The 18,829-nt window shown below is 42.9% G+C and overlaps 3 protein-coding genes across 7 annotated transcripts in view; 1 reads left to right on the top strand and 2 right to left on the bottom strand.

The window, feature by feature from the left end:
* Positions 1-18,829, bottom strand: part of kmt2ba (lysine (K)-specific methyltransferase 2Ba) — an 86,452-nt gene that overhangs the window by 47,652 nt on the left and 19,971 nt on the right. For 3 of the 4 annotated variants that reach the window (XM_070984130.1, XM_070984131.1, XM_070984134.1), the window contains exons 28-31: positions 16,095-18,732; positions 15,637-15,759; positions 15,183-15,301; positions 14,933-15,058 (exon numbers count right to left, since the gene is read on the bottom strand). In XM_070984130.1, the coding sequence (XP_070840231.1) occupies positions 14,933-15,058; positions 15,183-15,301; positions 15,637-15,759; positions 16,095-18,732 (3,006 nt within the window). Of the gene's footprint in view, positions 1-11,458; positions 13,437-13,854; positions 13,985-14,081; positions 14,166-14,313; positions 14,425-14,539; positions 14,793-14,932; positions 15,059-15,182; positions 15,302-15,636; positions 15,760-16,094; positions 18,733-18,829 lie in introns of those variants that run through there. The other variant, XM_070984133.1, reaches the window with a different exon arrangement.
* LOC139345770 (small ribosomal subunit protein eS19) lies at positions 774-6,395 on the top strand. Its single transcript, XM_070984583.1, has 6 exons — positions 774-900; positions 1,165-1,235; positions 4,778-4,878; positions 5,249-5,432; positions 5,524-5,578; positions 5,839-6,395. Exons 2-6 carry the CDS (start codon positions 1,165-1,167, stop codon positions 5,884-5,886), a joined length of 459 nt encoding a protein of 152 aa, XP_070840684.1. The 5' UTR covers positions 774-900; the 3' UTR covers positions 5,887-6,395.
* On the bottom strand, positions 6,448-9,974 carry LOC139345511 (trypsin-3-like). Of its 2 annotated transcripts, none has more exons than XM_070984139.1 (5): positions 9,935-9,974; positions 9,637-9,790; positions 8,379-8,636; positions 7,510-7,630; positions 6,448-6,597 (listed from the first exon to the last, which is right to left on the bottom strand). In XM_070984139.1, exons 1-5 carry the CDS (start codon positions 9,972-9,974, stop codon positions 6,448-6,450), a joined length of 723 nt encoding a protein of 240 aa, XP_070840240.1. The 2 variants fall into 2 exon arrangements, with proteins under 2 accessions (XP_070840240.1, XP_070840239.1); XM_070984138.1 differs by having other exon boundaries at positions 7,510-7,646; positions 8,383-8,636.

Below are 18,829 nucleotides of genomic sequence, written 5' to 3'. Positions count from 1 at the left end.
TAGACATAACTACATTTGTGTCGGGAATGAGAGTTTTACACATTAAACGTATGTACAAGCTTTGTTTTCCAAGGGCAGCAATCACCCTGGCAGAGGTCTGGATGATGCCTCGAATCTAAAAGATGAAATATTATACATACCATTGCAGCAGGTACTGATGACAACAGAGAGCAATTATATCAAATGAAAATCTCACGGTCATGCTTTGAAATGTATCATAATCGACAGTAACTTCTGGATTTCTTTTTAGGCCATAAGCACATTTTTACAGATCAGCTGCATCAGCCTCAAAAGAGGAAATGCTTCAGCATATTAAAGACAAATAAGAGCAACATGTTGCAGGCAGCAAATGCTCTTGTCTGGTAAAATAAATAAATAAATAAACAAATAGTGTTTCTAACTCTGCATTGGTGCTTTTCCCTCGCCTGCTGACTGCAGTACACCTCTTGAAAAGCCTTTGGGTCTGATGAAACAGAGAAATGGGCCAGAGATGTGAAAAAGGTGCCCCAACACTGCCCTCTGCTGGGATCCGCCGGGAATAGCTCACAGCCAGCCTCATCACCGTGACAAAGCTCCTTTTTCAGCATTCTTTAAGCATCAATGTGCTACACGGATGAGGCACGCTGTTATTAAAATAAACACAGAGAATATTAGCGTTGGTGTTTGAGTTACACTGGTTTAAAGGCTGAGTTGAGGAAGAATTTGAAGCTGCTGGTGAGGTTAATTCAGGCTACGGTATCAGCCTTTCCAAATGAGGGCAGCCCCCCCCCCCCCCCCCCCCCCCCCCTTAGCATCCTCCCTTGAACTGCCTCGCCGCATTAGCAACCATCGGCTAAACTGGGGCTAAACACCTTCCCAAACCTGACCACCTGTCTGCTGTCTTTGTATGGTATATTAAAAGTAAGATATTTGCCATTGCTGGATAATATGAGAGCTGTATGTATGGGTAACTACCAGGGGTGTTACATATTGTCTGCTATCAGTTAATAACAAACCTTTCAGTTATTTTAGCTAGCTAGAAGCTAACCAACGTTAGCAAAAAATGTCAGAGTTCCAGCCGTCGCAACGGCTGCCGCGTGCGATGCATCTTGGCTCCTAAAGCCACTCTGTGAGGTATTTGTAATTTAATTTTAAGCTCACCCTTGTGTCCAATTTGCCTTTTAGATGCCCAGTGTCACGGTGAAAGACGTCAACCAGCAGGAGTTTGTCAGGGCTCTGTCAGCTTTCCTCAAAAAGTAAGTAAAAGCTCAAAGCACTGCATGACTGGCTGACATCCACCTGTCAATCACACGGACTGATGGCGTGTAAATGAAGGTCAAGGGCTCAAAAATAAGAATTGACCGTAATGTAATGAGAAAATACTTACATACTGCGTTTTTATTTATTTAAAATACTTATAATTAGTAATTTCCTCATTCATAACAAGAGACCATTAAATAAAACAATGTCAACAATGTTTTATTTATTAAAAAAACTTATAGTGGCTCATTGTAGAGCCACTATAATAAACATAGATAACACAGAAAATCTGATGAGAGAGAGGGAGAGAGAGAGAGAGAGAGAGAGAGGTGTAAGGCCATTATATGAATAATTTTTTGCATTTTTAATAATTTGAATAAGTGAAAAAGTGTTTTTGAGAAATGAAGTGAAAAACAGCAGCGAGATGTAGCATTTCATAACAACAATGAGAATAGTCATTAACATTGTAGTGGAATATTTGACAGTGCAATGGTTATGGTATTTGCTTTGTATGTATTTATTCATGTGATCATTTATTTCATAATTGACCCATCGCTAATCCCCGCCCTCCTTAGTCACTGTTGCATACCTGTCAAGCTCTCCATTCTGGCACTGCACTTATGGAGGTTACAGTGATAATGGTGGCAGATTTACCATCGAAATCAATTATTTTTGAAACACTGGGTCTGTGATTCCTCACAGAAGCAAACAAAATCAGGTTTTTCATTTCTAGCTGATGACCGTGGATTTTGTCAGCGAAAATGATGACTCTCGCTTGCAAACTTTGTCTCCAGTCGACTCACTCCATGTGACTCATTTCTAAATAAGAATGCTGTAAAAGGATGTGAAATGTGTTCGTGATGGCTGTGTGCATGATATAATGCTAAAAAGGCATAACACTTGGTTACCATTGTGTAGCATGGTAGTTAGCCAGACATGCTAACATTTTCAGCCTACAGATAAAGAATAAGTTGAATCCATTCCTCACACATTTGCTCTTGTGTTTTAGGTTTTCCAAAGACTACAGAAAAGATGCCACCCTCCAAACTCTCTCTGCACGCACATCGCACCAACATGTAGAGAAATGCAAAGCTTGACAGGCCTGCCAATGCGTGGTTACAGTTACCAAGCTATGATTGGACAGTTGCTGTTTGGAGGAGGGGTTTAGGGTAGGGACAGGTACTTATTTATTCATTTAATTAGTTTTAGTTACATTTTAATGCCGATAGCTCTGTTTTTTTTTAAGGGTGTCATTCTCTTCGATGTATCACTGGGAGTGATGCTCTTATTCCTGTGGCTAAGATCATGCAGGCCTGGGCCTGTTTTAGATGTATGTAACACAGGTTGAATGTCACAGCAGCAAAAATAAAAGTATAGATGCATAGCAGAGGGACATTTTGAGTATCTACTTAAAGTGAAGCATGACAAAACAAAAATCAAAGGTACAAATTACTATATGTACCAACATAAATAGTATCTATAAAATGTATTGAACCAAAATAGTCACAAACAAATTGATTAGACAAGTGGAAGACAAATGGAACTGGGTGATGTGCAAAGCATCTTGGGTCTGCAGATAGCAGTGTGAAGGGATTAAAGACGTGCCATAGCAAATGTGGGTATAAATATTGTATGTGGGCTGCGGTATATGTGAGAAATCACAGTAACAGCTTGGGAATCAGCAGGGATGTTGAGGTGGAACTGAAACTCCTTCCTTCAGAGCCTCCTAAATGTCACAGACACCTGGGAACAGTGCTGCAGACAAGACGGCCGACGTCAACCACGATGGTCATTCGTATTCAGGATATGGGCAATATATTTGTAAGAGGTGAATTCACAGTGTCCGCTGAAGTGGAGTGATATTTAGAACAGAGAAATTACCACAATCGCCTTCTGATCATTGAAGCCAGGTTTTAAAGCTGCCATTCTCTGTCGCTGCATTCATGCCTGTGAATCAAACTTTTAAATGCACTCGGCTAAAAGCGTAAGGAGGGTACGCTATATGTTAGCTACAGCTAATGTAGCCACAGCTAACCGTAACATGGTGGGTAATGATTTTGAGTCGTCCTTTTATCTGTGGCTGTAGAGTGAAACTCAAACCGTCCTTTGTTTCGCTGTGCAGGTGATATTAACCAGCCCTTTGCACAATGAACAGGGTGGCGTAATAATCCATGTAAAAGTAATTACACATAGCATTCGGCCTTGTGCTAAGTAATGCTTTGTGTTTTCCGGGTGACAGAGTCCTGGAGACCTGTGAGTGCTTCAGCACATGATTTGAAGCTTTAAAAGCCTTGGTGATGGGAGTCAGACTGTTTAAGAAATAATAGAAAAAAAGTCTTTTAAATTATACGATAGATCGATTTTACTGTCTCCATTTTTTCCCACAGAGTGCACATTATGCGTGCCTCCAGATGAGGCCTTGAGTGATGTCTTCACACTCCACAGAGAATGAAGAGGTAGTAGCCAGAGAGATATTTATGCAGTTCAGCTGGGATAAGCTTTACATTGTTACATCTTATTATCTTTACAGGAGTTTCGATATAGCTAATAATTGACATGGTTTCATACTGAGGTATAATGTCATCATGTGACCCACCAACTAGCAGGGTGAGAAGGCCTGCGAAGGTGTTTGATTATGATATGACTACACTATACAGACAAAAGTGTGTTGACTCTCCTGTCTACATACTTTTTTTTTGGCAAGTCCATGGTTTTGCTTTTACATGTTCAACTACCAAATATGAGTTGAAAATTCAGGTGTCCACATACTTTGATCCATGCAGGGTATGTTTGACCATAATATTAACAATAATAGCTTAGCAATAAAAATGAATTATTAGACATTATAAACTCTTCAAGTTAGCCTCACCTGTGTGTGATCTTGTACTTACTGAAATATCACTAATTGGCCAAAGTTGAATATTAATGTAACTCCTAAGTGACAATTAATGGCTTCCACACTAACATTAATTGAGCCAGTTAGTGAGCAATAAGGTTCACGTTGGTATGGCTCTGTCATTTCTTGAAAATGCCCACTTCAGCTCTAGAGTCCAAGCATTTAATTGACATTCGCTGCAATAAAACTCTGATGTCCATGACTTGTGATTGACATTTTGCTACCACGGTGACCTGTCAAACAGGATAGAGGCGTAGCTACTGAGATTAACACTTAACTATAAAGTTTACCAAAAATGATGGAAGGTAACTTTGTTAGCAGAGACTTTGCATGACGTAGCCAGGAGCCAGGTGCAGTCAGGTTGCTCATGTAGAGTCAGATCCACTCCTAGCTCCTCTCAAGGTCCACCCTGTCGTACAAATATGGTCAGTTCTGTCTCCAAAAAAAATGGCAGTGGCCAAAATACCAAACTCAAGGTTTGAGAACAGCAGTCCACAAACCAACGGGTGACACCACAGTGGCCACATACGCTTCTTTCTTCTTACACCTTACAGAATACATATGTGTTGAATGAATCCCATTTTTTGCTTTGTTTGAGGATACAGTTCAGTCAGTCACATTAACTGATGATTGATTTTTCAGGTCTGGCAAACTGAAAGTCCCAGAGTGGGTTGACACCGTGAAGCTTGCCAGGCATAAGGAGCTGGCTCCCTGTGATGACAACTGGTTTTACACCAGAGCAGGTCGGTTACACTGGGAGTGTTTCCCATACAAACGATTGGTGCTGGTCTCTGAACCCCTTTTTAGGAATCCATGTGATATATGAACATACACACAACACTTGTGTAATATTGATCAGTCCTATCATCAGTAGGTTTTCCAAAACCGGTACAATATATAGAATGAAAGCATATGCACATAATCCCCTCTCAGCTGCTGTGTGTGTTATCAACTCAGGCATACTGACGGTAACAATAGCATAAGGGTCTACAGAGAAAAATGTCACACATTTGATAAGCTGGAATGTTTGCTTTCATGTCTTTGGAGCATTTCAAATGATTAAGCAAGGATATATTGCAACATATACTGTGTGCTTTTTCTACGTCCCACCAGCATCCACAGCTCGTCACCTGTACCTGCGAGGGGGGGTTGGCGTGGGCTCCATGATCAAGGTCTACGGAGGGCGTCAGAGGAACGGCGTATGCCCTGCCCACTTCAGCGTGGGCTCCAGGAATGTGGCGAGGAAAGTCCTTCAGGCTCTGGAGGGCCTCAAGATGGTGGAGAAGGACCCAAACGGGTGAGAAAGCGAGAGTGACACTGCGTTTATGTCTATGTTGTGATTTGAATAAGTGATAGATGTGGGTTTTTTTTAAAACATGTGCTTACAGTGGACGGAGACTTACCCCTCAGGGCCAGAGAGATCTGGATAGGATTGCTGGTCAGGTAGGTTATTGAACTTTGAATCCCGGCATCACATATAGCATTTATGCATGAGGCATAAGAGCTGCTCCCTCTTGTGTTCTCTGTCAGTTTTACTGTATTTACAATGATTACAACTATGCTGTAATGTATGTTTTCTAGTACCTGTATTTATTGACACGCCATCCCTGAATCATTTTATGAATGGTGCACATGCTTCCCTGTTTGATATGGCTGCACAACTATCCCCTCTGCTCTCTCTGTCTTTTCCTTTGTATGTATAGGTTGCCTCAGCAAACAAGAAACAGCGAAGTTTACAAAGCGCCATCTGAGGAATGCATGCAAAGATTCCAGACGAGTGAAATGCAGAAATGCCTTCCTGCTTATTTACTCAAGTTTGCTTGTCTCCCATATCACTCCAGTGCCCGCAGTAACTGAGTACAACGGCCATTTCATAGAGATGCATGTGTCTATAGCACAGTAAGTATAAGTTAAATATTACACGTGGATGCTTTGCCACAGTTTCAGGGTTGTTTTTTGTTTTCATGTTGAATCTCAAGACAGCAGCGGCCTTGTGACAGCAAACCACAGAATGGACTCAGGAGCTCTGAGATTACAGTATTACCAAGCAAGAGCACGTTAATATTGTTTTGCCAACAACTGTGAAACTCGATGCGGAGAACAAAACAAATGCAATGGATGCTAATGTATATTTTTATTCATTTATCCAATTCTTTTCTGTTGGGTACTGAATATTATGCCTAAACATGTTATTTATGATGTATGTGAATGATACAGTGATACATAGGCTGTTCCAAATAAACTGAGTATGAGCACTGAGTATGGCGCAGTAATGTCAGCTTGCACATGGACGTATGGGTGACCATGTGTGTTTAGTTGTTTCTCATGACGGTGCTGATCCAGCTGTTGTAGCGGCACACACGGGCATAGACACTGGGATGTCCCGGCATGGCGCAGTCATAACCCCAGGAGACGACTCCCTGCAGCTGACCATTACACACCAGAGGACCACCAGAGTCTCCCTGCAAGTACAAGCAGAAGAAGAAGAATGTTACTCTGAAGGTCATAGTGAACACGCAGTACGTTCTGTCATTGTGGTGAGCACTACAACTCAGAACAATAGGTAAAAGCCAAACCTCTCTGCAAATGTTTGTATTAAAGAGTAACTTAACACCAGGCTGAAAAGCAGTGCTTTTGCTGCACCGTCTGGCTGGTACTTTCCAGCCTCTTTCACCTTTGGGCGTTGTCAGAAGAGTGCTTTGTTGCAGGTTTAGCCACCTAACAGTGACGTCACAGAGTGAAGGTGAACGATTTGGAAAAAGCTCAGATGGATGACACATTTTTATTGCATCCTGGTCTATATCATCATATCGCCTGACCCAACTCAGAGATATACTGATATCACCCGCCTGTTATGATTAAACTACTGTGTTAACAGATATTTGCTACATAATGAATGGCTGGTGTAGGTGGTTGTGAGCTGGGGATTCAGAGCCCATTACTCAGGAAAATAGAATTATCTACTATTTTATATCAATGTACTGTTTAATAATTATAGCCTTACACATTCAGCATCCTTCCACTGTGGTTTTACCAGACCCTAGACCAAACACTAGAAGAGGAAAGGCTCAGAGGGTGAACATGTGTCTCTTGCAGCAGTGTTTCATCATCTTCCTGCAGTCAATGATACAGACACAGCAGTGGCAGTGGCGAAAATATAAGCCTCTGTTTTTAATTAAAGGGTATTAGAGTTGGTATATGTAACATTTGCATGTAAGCACACTCAATGCTCAGTGAGAAATAAGAGCTATACTGTGTACTTTTGGATGCTTGTCAACACCCCTGGATCTCAGCCTCTTTGTACTGCTAGAGGAGACGGACACTCATGTACCGCCTGACTCCCTGTGTGTTCGCAGTGGTTTAGTCCAACTCACTTGGCAGCTGCTGGCACCTCCATGCATGAATCCGGAACAAATCATGTTTGCGGTGAAGAGGTGGGGGTAGGCGTTCCTGCAGATCCTGTCATCGATGATGGGCTGCCTCAGGCACTGCAGCCTGTCAGGATAGTTGTCTGGGGAGCAGGAAGGCAAGTTTCTGTTACTGCACTATACAAATACAACATTTACTTCATATAACATGGAAGTAATGTGGTTTGCATAATGCAGTGATGAGTTGATGAACTGGTTTCTCAATGTAAAACTGAGTCCTGTTATGCTAATGATAATCGGACTGTTTTGATGTAACACATGTTGGTTTGGAACCACTGGTTGAACAAAAGAAGTAATACAACTACGTTATTTGGACACTGACAATTCCTGGGGGCATTCAATAGAAGAATCACAGCAATGTCAATAAATAAAACCATTTGTTTCAGCTTTCATTTGCTGGAGCTCTAAATCATGAGCTCTAGAGCTGCATGTCGCACTGACTGCATGATTGCAAAACATGCCCAACACTGGCCTCAATCAAGTCAAAGTGCATTATAAAGCTGCTGGCAGAGAACTGCTCATGGTGATGAGTAAACAGAACTCCATGCGTAAAATTGCCCATTTAAGCATTTGTGCTGCACCTGTACCCAACAGGTGTCTGGTGTCACACTATCCACCTCTTTTAATTTTGTATACTACAGCATTACCAGATATTTAGGTAGATAGAGACTGATCATGTTGAGTATCCCTCTTTGGATTTCACATACACTACTTTTGCATTCTTTTCACACATTAGACAAAGTTTAACTCTGATGGTTATTAGACTGAGTCTGGTGTAATCTCTCTTGTCCGAATCTTTCTCTCTCACAACCAACTTACTGCCGTTGGCGGACGTGTTGCCCCACCCGGACACCAGGCAGTTCTCGTCGGCCGCGGGGCAACGGGAGGGCAGGGCCACGGTCTGGACGTAGCTGTTGAGGGTGGCGGGGCGGCTCAGTTTGATCAGCATGATGTCGTTGTCCAGGTTGTAGCTGTTGTACTGCGGGTGTCTGATCAGCTTGGCGGCATCGATCCACTGCTCGGTGCCTTCATTCACAGCGATGTTGTGCTCACCAAGACGGACCTGGAGACGGCTGATGGAGGCGTGAAAGTTAAGATCATTTAAAAGTCTGTTTTATTAAAATATATTTCTGTATTAACTGTCTTTATTTGAAGACGAGGCAACAAAATACAATTATGCTGATGGAGCTACACGGCTTGTTATTGACCTAGCTCAACGCTCAGTGATGTCATTCCGACGCATTAGCTAACAAGCTAGCTACATAGTTAGCTAGTTAAAGTTTGCTAACATTAGCCACCAAATAAAGCTGTAGCCTAATGCGTGTTAAACTGACCAAGGGTGCGTTTTATTTCTCATGTATTAAAGTTTAAACTTTTTAATTTGTTAATAGGAAGATAGTGTAACTCCTCATTGGCCTTCAGTAGCTTCTTGTTTAATAGTGTGCACCTATTGAGGGACTGTAAGCTACTGTTGTATGTGTGTTTCTGCTTGCATTAAATGGATGCAGCTGATTGTTTCTGGTAAGTTCCAATAGCAGTTACAGTTAAACTGACATTAGCTGTGTTTACATGAACCTTGATAGTCCACTAATAATTTAAATAAAAGCCCAAAGAGAATGAAAATGCCTTGTGTAATGCCTCAGTCAGACAAAACTTAACTGGTCCAGCTGGGAGGATTTTTCAACTGGGTTGAGATGGATGATGTAAGGTCTCGATCTTTGGTTCAATGGGGAAATGTTCGAATTTATATTAGAATTAGAATATCAGAATGATTTCAGTCGGCTTAAAGAAATATTGCTTGCAATATTAACTGCAATGGTTACATCCAGCATCCTGTCAGATCTGAGACCAAGAAAATATTGACATCCAGTAAAATAATATTGGAATATATTGGCAAAATGTTGCCAAACTCTTATGCTTTTTACTGTTTTTTTTTTTTTTTTTTTACTTTTACTCTTCTTGGAATCAATACTCATGAAATTCCATGTGCCTTTCAGTCAAACACATCAGTAGTTGGATGTGATGGACGTTTTGACCAAAGCGGCCTTTCAGAATGTGACTTCCTGTACTTACGACTTGTAGCAGTGAGCAGCAGAGACCACCCACTGGCTGGAGATCAGGGATCCACCACAGAAGTGGTATCCAGCGTTCAGAGACACCTGGTAGGGAACAGAGTGTCTGGGACACTCATACCCGCCAACAATCTTATCATCCTCAGCTGCAGCAACTGAAACAGCACATGAGGCATGATATGACATGTAGAAAACCAAGAGTACTAAATCAGTGCTTTAGATAAAACAAATAGACAAGTGCATAAGACCCTGAAGTTATTTATCATAACAGGAGATAAACATATCATTCAGTCTCTTACATGCTGCTCCAAGCAAAGCCAGGAATACCAGGGCCTTCATGGCGACGTTCCTCTGAATGTATGAGTCCACACTGTAACTCTTTATATACATCTGTACTGGCCTTTATGGTCCCAGATTTCTCAAGGTCAGGAAGGTAAAAACAAAACCCTGTTCTAGGAGAGAGCCATATGGCTGAAGGCAACAGCAGGACCTTGAGTGATGTCAGAACTTGGGGATAAAACTCACTCAAGGGAATTTTGGTTGAACCGTAATCTTCATTTGACAGTTTTGTGATCAATAATTATGTAATTTCAAACCAGTATGGTCTAATGTGCAGAGGTGCAAATATGGATTGGAAGTCAAGCTTTTTGAAATCAGGCAGACACACTTTTCTATGTTTGTCAGGATGGATTCTGTTTTATTGACATGTATCCAGTAGAGGATCAGTCTAGTTTTAGATGGCGATGTGTAGTGGAACAGATGTCACATGTCCTACAGTGTGAATATTTGTACAGTAACTTACTGTAACTATCGATATGCCTGATAGCAGTTCACGGTTTGCAGGTGTCACTGGTCTCAACTCAGCAGGAACATTCAAGAGGTTTCTCAATAATCCATAGAAACGCTGATAAGTTTCAAAACTGTAAGGTTTCCCAACCCAGGGTTCAGGACCCCTCAGCGACATGCAACTTAGGGTGAAGGGTCATAAGTAGGCATTACTTGGCTGTCAAAGGTCAGAAGTCAAAAAGGTTGGAAATGAGTGCTCTGTGTGATCATTGTAAGCATCGTTAAAGGTCCAGAGTGTAGGATTTAGCGTAATCTAGTGGTGAGGTTGCAGATTGCAACTGCCTTAGTACCCCAAATCTTACCTCACAGTGGTTGGGAGAAATGGGAAAGGAGCTCTCTTCAGCCAGAGTTTGGTTTGTCCATTCTGGGCTACTGTAGGAACAAGGTGGAGCTCATTCTAAGGTAGCAAAAACACATCTATTCTTATTTTCAAGTGATTATATGCATGATTATATCACATTTCTGCCAAAAGATGCCCCTAAATCCCACACACTCAACCTTTAAGTTGTTGACTGCATGCAACTCCTTAATAAAAACCAGTGTTTACTTGTGATCCCCATCATAGATTTTGTCTTCTATTTCTAAGCAGATGAAGTACTTTCCCTGTCTCAGACAGTTTTTAATTCAGTAATTTTTGAGCCCTGAGGAAAATGGTTACAGTATTCCAGAGAAGAAAAATACAGATTAGTAAAAAAAAAGAAAAAAGTAATTACTCTTAATCATTTCTTATTTCACACCCCACTAAGTATTTCATGACCCTTTAAATGAATCTCACCACCTGTCATAGGGGTCCTGATCCCCTGGTTTCATCCTTTTCTGCAGCCCAGCCTGACACTTGTGTGTGTGTGTGTCTGAGTGCGTGTACATATATGGAATTCCTGCATCGTGGTGGTTTCTTTGATTGTATTGCATGGACACTTATAAATGTTCTGTTAAGAATCACATGTGATGTTGAAACACACAGGGCAAGCACAAAGCAAAGTGAGAACATTTCAAAGTTTTATTGAACATAAATTAAAAAAAAGTGGTAAAAAAATATTTAACAGGTTTAGAAATTCTTTATACAACTATGTACAGACAAAGATCCAAAGCGAGCCAATAAAAGTAACAAAGCTTTGAGTTTCAAATTCAATTATTAATCCCAAAACACAAAATGAACACCCGCAGCATTCAGCCATCAGCCTAAACTTGAGCGTCCTGTCTACGTCAATTAGCAGGGTGTGGTTACACGCGGGAGAAAACAAGCACAAAACATGGCGGCCACCTGTCCTTACAAAATAATTGCAGGCATAACAGCGAGTCAGTTTTTTATAGTATCTGTGTTATTTGTTTTCATACTATCAAGGTGTAATTATTAGAAAGACTCAATTATGAGGAAATGATGAAGCAATTCTGTTTCTTCAAATAAGTTGTGTGATTAAACTTGCTTCATAACACCACTGAGGTAGTACACCTGTGACAGACAAAAAAAAAACAAAAACAGAAGAGGGTGCAAAACAGCTGGAAAAGGAGAGATTAACTTAGGATCACTACTTAGCATTAGCTCCGGTTCTATGAGTCAGCCTTCACTTACAAATAGAAGTTAAAAGCTCAAACACATTTATTTCCATCAGCATGTTGAATATACATTTATTGTTCAAATATACAAAAATACAAAAAGGTTTATAAGGGACTGTGCAGAGCAAGATCACTGTTCGTGTTGAACCCTGCATCGAGGAAACTCTCCCTCACAGACCTTTAAATACACAAACAGCACAATTGTGAACAAATAAAGAACAGACTGTAATAGCAGGATAAAAGCATTTAGATCACAGCATCTCAGCTGTCACAAATAAAAACTGATGAATGAGAGGAAAAAGATGACTATTGGGTGACTATGGCGAACTGTGTTTTGGGGTAAATGTCACCAGCACCTAAAACGTAGGAGTCCCTGCTCAGAAGACTTGTTGTTTCCAGAGTAAAATTAAAATGTAGCTGCACTAAAATGTACACAAGGTGCCTTGAGTCAAATGTGCTTATTCTGCTCTGAAGTAAAATTTGTCCTGTCTGCGGCGACATCAGTGCTGCCAGAGAAGGTCATCTCAAAGTAAGGTGCTGAATAAGTTCTCCTCATCCTTCCCTGCGACCTTGTATTTACAGACACTCGCCGCCCGCATAATAATAGAGCCCCTTTACACAGTAACAACTCTTATCAGGATATTTTAGATTGCACCGTTTGTAGCTGGTGATAATGGCCTCCTGGCTGTCTAGCCCCAAGTTCCAGCAGAGGCTACTGGCGACAAATTCAACAACTGAAAGGATGTGTTGTTTGAGATGGTTAAACGGTACACAAAACCAAAAATGTACGCAGTTTCATTGAACTGCGCTTCCTAACAGACGGGAAATCCTGAAATCCCATTAATGGTATTCATCCCAAGCGTTGACGTATGGCTCTAATGTGACTGTTAACAGCCGTTCATAGGACACAAATGAACAGACGCATGTTGTCCTCAATCAGTCTATAAATTAAGCTTCCAACAGTGTTCAGTAGATCAGATCTGTGCATATCAGCCGCCTCACTCTTATGGCTACGTCACAACAGCCGCCTTCATCAGTTCATAAAAGTCCACTTTCTGATTTCAAATGCATTAAATAAGATGGCTATTGGTACGTGGTGTTTGTGTATGTGTGTGTGTTGTACTAATTCAGGAAGTGACGGCAGCGCCTCGCCCCGCAGTTGCAGTGCAGCTTATTGTTCTCATCCTCGATGGGGAACTTGTAGTCGTAGGTCAGTTCCTCGCCTCGGTAGATCTTCCTCAGGGCAAAGATGACGATGTGCTTGCGGCCGTCCACGTTGATGACACGAGAGTAGCAGTTCGGCTCGCAGGAGTGGTTGATGAAACGAGCCGCGTTGCCTTGCATCGTCGCATCCACCACGTCGAAGTCGTCGATGCGGAACATGTAACAGCCGATGCCCTGATGGAGAGCAATTAAACAACAGACAGACATTATTTTCACATTTCCAATACATCTTAAAATTATAATACGAAGGACTTTCATGGAATCAAATCCTAAATTACGATCTGTGGCCAGTATTTTTTTCTGTAACATGTATTTATAGTATTTCTCACAGAGGAGAAAGAGAGGCAGGCAATAAGCAGCACACTTCATATTCCTCTGCAAGACTGGCTGTGCACAGTTCACTTTTTGGCCTCAGAGCGCCATCTAGTGGTGCTTTGAATTGAGTGAGTGAATTCACCTAACTACTTGCTCAATGTTTTGCTCAAAAAATCCATCAGCAGGAATGAATATACAAAACAATGAGGCCGAAACTGACTGACTGTCGTTGTAACGATGATTTTTAAGTACTGCAGTGTGTATTATGTGTACCAACCTTGCTGTCGTAATATTTCTCCCGCTTATCCGTTAGGACAGAACGAATGACGGTGCCGGCGTACTCGATCACCATCTCCCCAGCCTCTATGTTCCTTTTGCAGAAAAGGCCCCGACCATGAATTTCAGATCTGAGAGGATAACAGAACAGGAGACAGTTCAATATATTTCAGCCTTTACAAATGATTTTTTGACCATTGTTCTTTTTTTTTTTTTTGTTGCCATTACCTGTAAACTCCTACTGCTTCTTTTGAGATTTTTTCCAGGTGTCTGAATCTCATTGCCATAGGAAGCTCACTGCTGGTTGCTCGTCTGTCAGACATAGAAAAGGTGGCGTCAACATGGAGAAGTCATCTGCTAAATTAGCTGCTTTTAGCAGCTGTAAATTTCTGTTGTGGTGTGCAGTGCTTACACTTTTAAGGTTAGGGTCAACCAGGTGGCACAGTTTTAACCCCCTTACCTGGAAGATTTCAGTGGGAATTCATCCTCCTCTTCATCAAAGGGACCTGTAATGTCAGGGAGCTCTCTGTGCGATGATGCCAGGAAGTTGAACATATCAAAAGTTGCTTTCCTAATGAGGGAAAGAGAATACAACTGATGTGAGGTGTGTTTAAATTCCAGACAAGAAACAGAAGAAAAATTTAAATCAACATTTGTAAACAGTCGTGACAAAAGGTCGTCTGTACCGTGTGTAGACTTCAGAACGAGCGCAGCCACTAGGATTGAGGGGAAGCTCTTCCTCGATGTCATCACAGCGGTGGAAGCGGAAGCGGTGGCGTTTGCAGTTTGCGGCCCCCTGCAGTTGCTCTAGCAGGAAGATGACAGCGTCGTGGACGACGCCGAGCATCCGCGGACCGCTCATCCCGCCCAGAGGCAGCTGCTTCAGATGGAAGCCCGCGCGAGCTTCGAGGACACCGTCAATCACGGCACGCCAGGCAACTGAGGGAGAAAAGAGAGAGGATGGCGTTGAGGAGACGATGTGTGTTTGCCACATGCACAGCTCCTTAACTGAGATTAAAAAACAAACAGTACAGTTAAAACCAGATTAAAAACAAGTACAGTCAACAAGCAGCTCTTACCCTCTATGCTGTTGGCCTTAACACTGAAGCCATCATCGCTGGTGATTTCAAACCGTAGATGAGGCTGGTTCATGTATGTCCTCTTTCTGTGTTTGGGTGCAGGTGCATCTTCTTCTGAGCTAAAACCTGTAGAATTAAATGAGTCGGGCAAATTCAAGAACAAAATTTCATCTCACCGTGCAAAGGGCGAGCGTTGGTGACAACAAATGGACATTTAAAATAAATAAACACATGAAGTGTAGTTACAAACCTGAATAAGGGCCCCATTCAGAGAGGTCTCCGTGGCGAGCGCTGACCCACATGTGTGATTTACCCAGAATGTGACTGTTGATTTGTGCATTTGGAGGTGAACTCTCGACCTGAGGATATCTGAGCAGAACGGACAAACAGTAAAACTGATGAGTACTACAACAGCTTTGAGGAAAAATTAAGCAACACATTTGAATAATTGACAGGCATGCTCGAGTTGAGAATGTGATGTTCTCAGTCAGATGTTTGGCAGGTGATACCAGTACCACTTTGAGCTAAATTAGTTGACAAAAATGCTGCTTTAAAATGTTCTAATGTGAAGAAGTTTTCTTTTAAAATAAGTTGTCTTGCATTTCTACCCCTCAAACATGGATTTCAGTTGGCAAACTATTTGCCTCTGTTACTGTATAACAGAATTAAGGCTCTGAATGAGGGTTCATTTAGGATGAACTAACCTGGAGGCTGTAGGAAGCGGTGGAGCAGTAATCCTCAACTGCTCAGGCTTATCGAGCATCCTCTCCTGGTCCATATCAAGAATGTCCTTCATTGTTGGAGCTTTCATTCTCACACCACTTGGTCTGTTGGAAGAAAACAAGTGATAGTATCATGATTGGATATGAAAGGGGCATCCTCGAAAGGGGTTGTGTACATACTGTATAAGAGGCTTATACTGGCATTCTACAACAGTACATATCGATAGGCAGCCCTGCTAAGTTTTTAATTTATTGGAGGTTAAAGATTTACAAAAGAGTCACAAGATAAAGTATTATTATGCAGCAAATTCAAAATATCCAATAGCTGTAGCTCTAATAATAGTAGCAACCACATGTGCACCTGTAATTTAGTAGTTTTTATAGTAGTATAGTCTCTTGTACATTGCAGTGAAAAAACTAGAGATCAAATCAGTGAATACCTGGCGTCATGAACGTCATCAAGTTCATTTGAGGGATCCCTCAAGAAGTCCGTCTTTGATTTCTTCCTGGAGGGCCTTTCAGAAACTGAAGACACTCTCTTGACCCTGACTTTGTGGCGTGATGAAGCAGGTGTTGGTTGCAGGTTGTAATGTGGTTCATTGAGTAAACCACTGGGGGGCTGTGCGTGTGCAGCTGGTGACTGATCCGAGTCCCCTGCATCCAGAAATTGGGACGGCCTTCGATGTCTGGCTTTTGGCCTTCGAGTGTTACTGAGGAGGATGGCTTCATTGACGTCACCCAGCTCTTCCCCAGGATCCCTCAAGAAGTCCATCTTGGATTTCTTCCTGGAGGGCCTTTCAGACAGCGATGACACTCTGTTGGCCGTCACCTGCTGATGCGATGAAGCAGGTGTTGGTTGCACGTTGAAATCTGGTTCACTGAGTAGACCACTGGGGGGCTCTGACCGTGCAGCTGGTGACTGATCTGAGTCCTCTGCATCCTGAAACTGGGACGGTCTTCGATGCCTGGCCTTTGGCTTTCGAGTGTTAGTGAGGATGATGGGTTCTGTCTTTGGCGCGTCGCGGTGTGTAGCCATGGCTTTGTCAATAATAGCCTGAGCTGTGCTTTGTTTAATGCTGGAGAAAGCTGCTTCAGGTACACTCTGCACACTGACAGGAGTTGTGGGCCCTGGAGTCCCACTGTTTTTCACAGGCACCACTCTGATAATGATTTTTTTCTCGGATGTTGTTGTGTGGTTACCAGTGGGTGGGACATTTGTGGCAGACGGGCTGGTACTAGGCTTTATTAGGATGCGAGGGACTGAGCGCTGCAAGGCATTACCACTGTGGAGAATCTTGGCAATTTGGCTGATTTTATTGTATGCTGGAGAATTTGTACTGAGTGACTGATAAGTGTTTGTTCTCGGGTCTTTGATCAGAATCTGACCTTGACGGTTGACCAGCAGGACTTGATGGCCAGGAGTCGCAGCTGGGGGTGAGCTTGTGGCTGCGGCTTGATTCTGAATCACAGCTGGCGGCTGACTTCCTGGCCTCGAGTTGTCCAAGCGGATGGCGACAGGTCTGCCCCGTGTGGCGCCAGGTTGAATAGGCAAGGCATTAAAACTACTGATCACAATGGGGGAGGTGACTGTGCGTGGAACTGCACAAAAAGTGGCGGCAGCAGGGGACACTGATGCATTATTTAGAGACGGTTTAGGTCGAGGCGTCAGCAGCATTTTGAGTTTGTTCTGTTGTGGAAGACACGTTTTTGGCGACAAGCGTTTGAGGTTAGATGCCGGACGTTTTGTCTTCACAATGATGGTTTTCATCTGTGCTGTGGGAGACTTTTTGGTTTTATGCTCTGGAGAATAATCAGGGTCTTTCAGGTCATCTTTAAAGCCTCCAACTGAGTCTGCCGATGAGCTACTGTCATCTTTATCGTCAGCTTCATTGTTATTTGGGTACATTACTGCGCCATCGTCAGCAGAAACAAAGTGGCCTGTAGTTGAATCCAAAAAGACATCATTTTGAGATGTTGGTGTTCCTGAGCTCATTGGGACCTCTTCCTCCCGAACTGACATGTCATCGTTTGCATAACCTGATTGAAGAACGTCAGATGGTTGAGAATATTCTTGAAACTCTGGCTCAGCTGTTCCTTGTTCAACCACTGACTTTGATACAGTGTAGATAGACTCCAGCCTCTTAAGAGCAACCGTCAGTTGTTTAGTAGGTGTATTATGGTTAGTGTGAATCTTAACCTCTCCCTCTTCTACTTCTGTGTCCTGAGCCTTATCGTCAGCCACCTCGCTTTCATCACTCTCTGACCCACCGTCCGCTCCATCCAACTGTGAGATCGACTGCGCTGAAGGGAGCTGACCTGAGGCGTCCAAGCTGCTGGCTGCATCACACACCACCGTGCGTGAAAATTTAAAGTAATGGCTTGAGTCTTCATCTTCAGAGTCATTCTCATGAGTATCTTCCTGCATTTCCACATCCTGTACACCTTCCACATCTCCTCTCCCGCCTTGTGCTCCGCAGTGAAGTGTCACGTTTTCAGTGAGCAGAGCCTCGTCAAATTCAATCTTCGCATTCAGCATGGATGCCACTGCGACCTCCGTATCAGTGTCAAACACAGTGTAAGGCAGCTCCTGGGCCATCAGGTGGGCCACTTCCTCTTCCAGGTTATCAGGGGCTAGCGAGATCCCATTGGTCGTGGCCACTGCTGCATCTTCTGCCTCAGACGATGCTAGGAAGTCTTGGGGAACCTCTGCAGAAACTGGAGTGGTGATTTTAAAGTTTTGCCTCCCTCTGGGGGAGTGAGTGATGGCTCCTTGCCGAGGTGACAGCCCTGCAGAGATACTGGAGTTGGATCTAGGAGGGGAGCTCCACACTGGCGATGTGGAGTTCTGTCGTGACAGAGGAGACGAAGCTGGCCCCACGTTTGACGATCTCGGAGGGGAGCCGAACAGGGCACATCTGGAGTGGACGGTGCCGCCAGAGCGGAGGGTCATCGGTACAGACGGGTCGCTGTCTGTTGGCGAGGAACTGCAGCGGCTTCTTGATGAGAGCCTGCGAGGCCGACGGGTGTCCTCCAGGTCCCTCAATGTAAGAACGTGATGCGATTTGGGAGGAGCAGTCCCTGAAAGCATCAAATAACAAAAAGTGAAGAAGAGGCAATAATGCTAATTTAAAGGATCTACTTCAATAATACAGTAATGACATCTTTCATCTTTAAC

This window comes from Chaetodon trifascialis, chromosome 17, assembly GCF_039877785.1.
Source record: "Chaetodon trifascialis isolate fChaTrf1 chromosome 17, fChaTrf1.hap1, whole genome shotgun sequence".
In the NCBI taxonomy this organism is placed as follows: Eukaryota; Metazoa; Chordata; class Actinopteri; order Chaetodontiformes; family Chaetodontidae; genus Chaetodon; species Chaetodon trifascialis.
Note: the sequence above shows the minus strand (reverse complement) of the source record. Positions and strands in the feature narration are given on the sequence as shown.

What these genes read in the sequence shown, in the direction of transcription:
- LOC139345770 (XM_070984583.1), top strand. Translation starts at nt 1,165, where the DNA reads ATGCCCAGTGTCACGGTGAAAGACGTCAACCAGCAGGAGTTTGTCAGG. An exon ending in CTGTCAGCTTTCCTCAAAAA is followed by an intron (nt 1,236 to 4,777) that starts GTAAGTAAAAGC and finishes TTGATTTTTCAG; the next exon opens with GTCTGGCAAACTGAAAGTCC. An exon ending in TGGATAGGATTGCTGGTCAG is followed by an intron (nt 5,579 to 5,838) that starts GTAGGTTATTGA and finishes TTGTATGTATAG; the next exon opens with GTTGCCTCAGCAAACAAGAA.
- LOC139345511 (XM_070984138.1), bottom strand. Translation starts at nt 9,974, where the DNA reads ATGAAGGCCCTGGTATTCCTGGCTTTGCTTGGAGCAGCAT. An exon ending in GGCTTTGCTTGGAGCAGCAT is followed by an intron (nt 9,791 to 9,934) that starts GTAAGAGACTGA and finishes GTGCTGTTTCAG; the next exon opens with TTGCTGCAGCTGAGGATGAT. An exon ending in GCTGCTCACTGCTACAAGTC is followed by an intron (nt 8,637 to 9,636) that starts GTAAGTACAGGA and finishes CGCCTCCATCAG; the next exon opens with CCGTCTCCAGGTCCGTCTTG.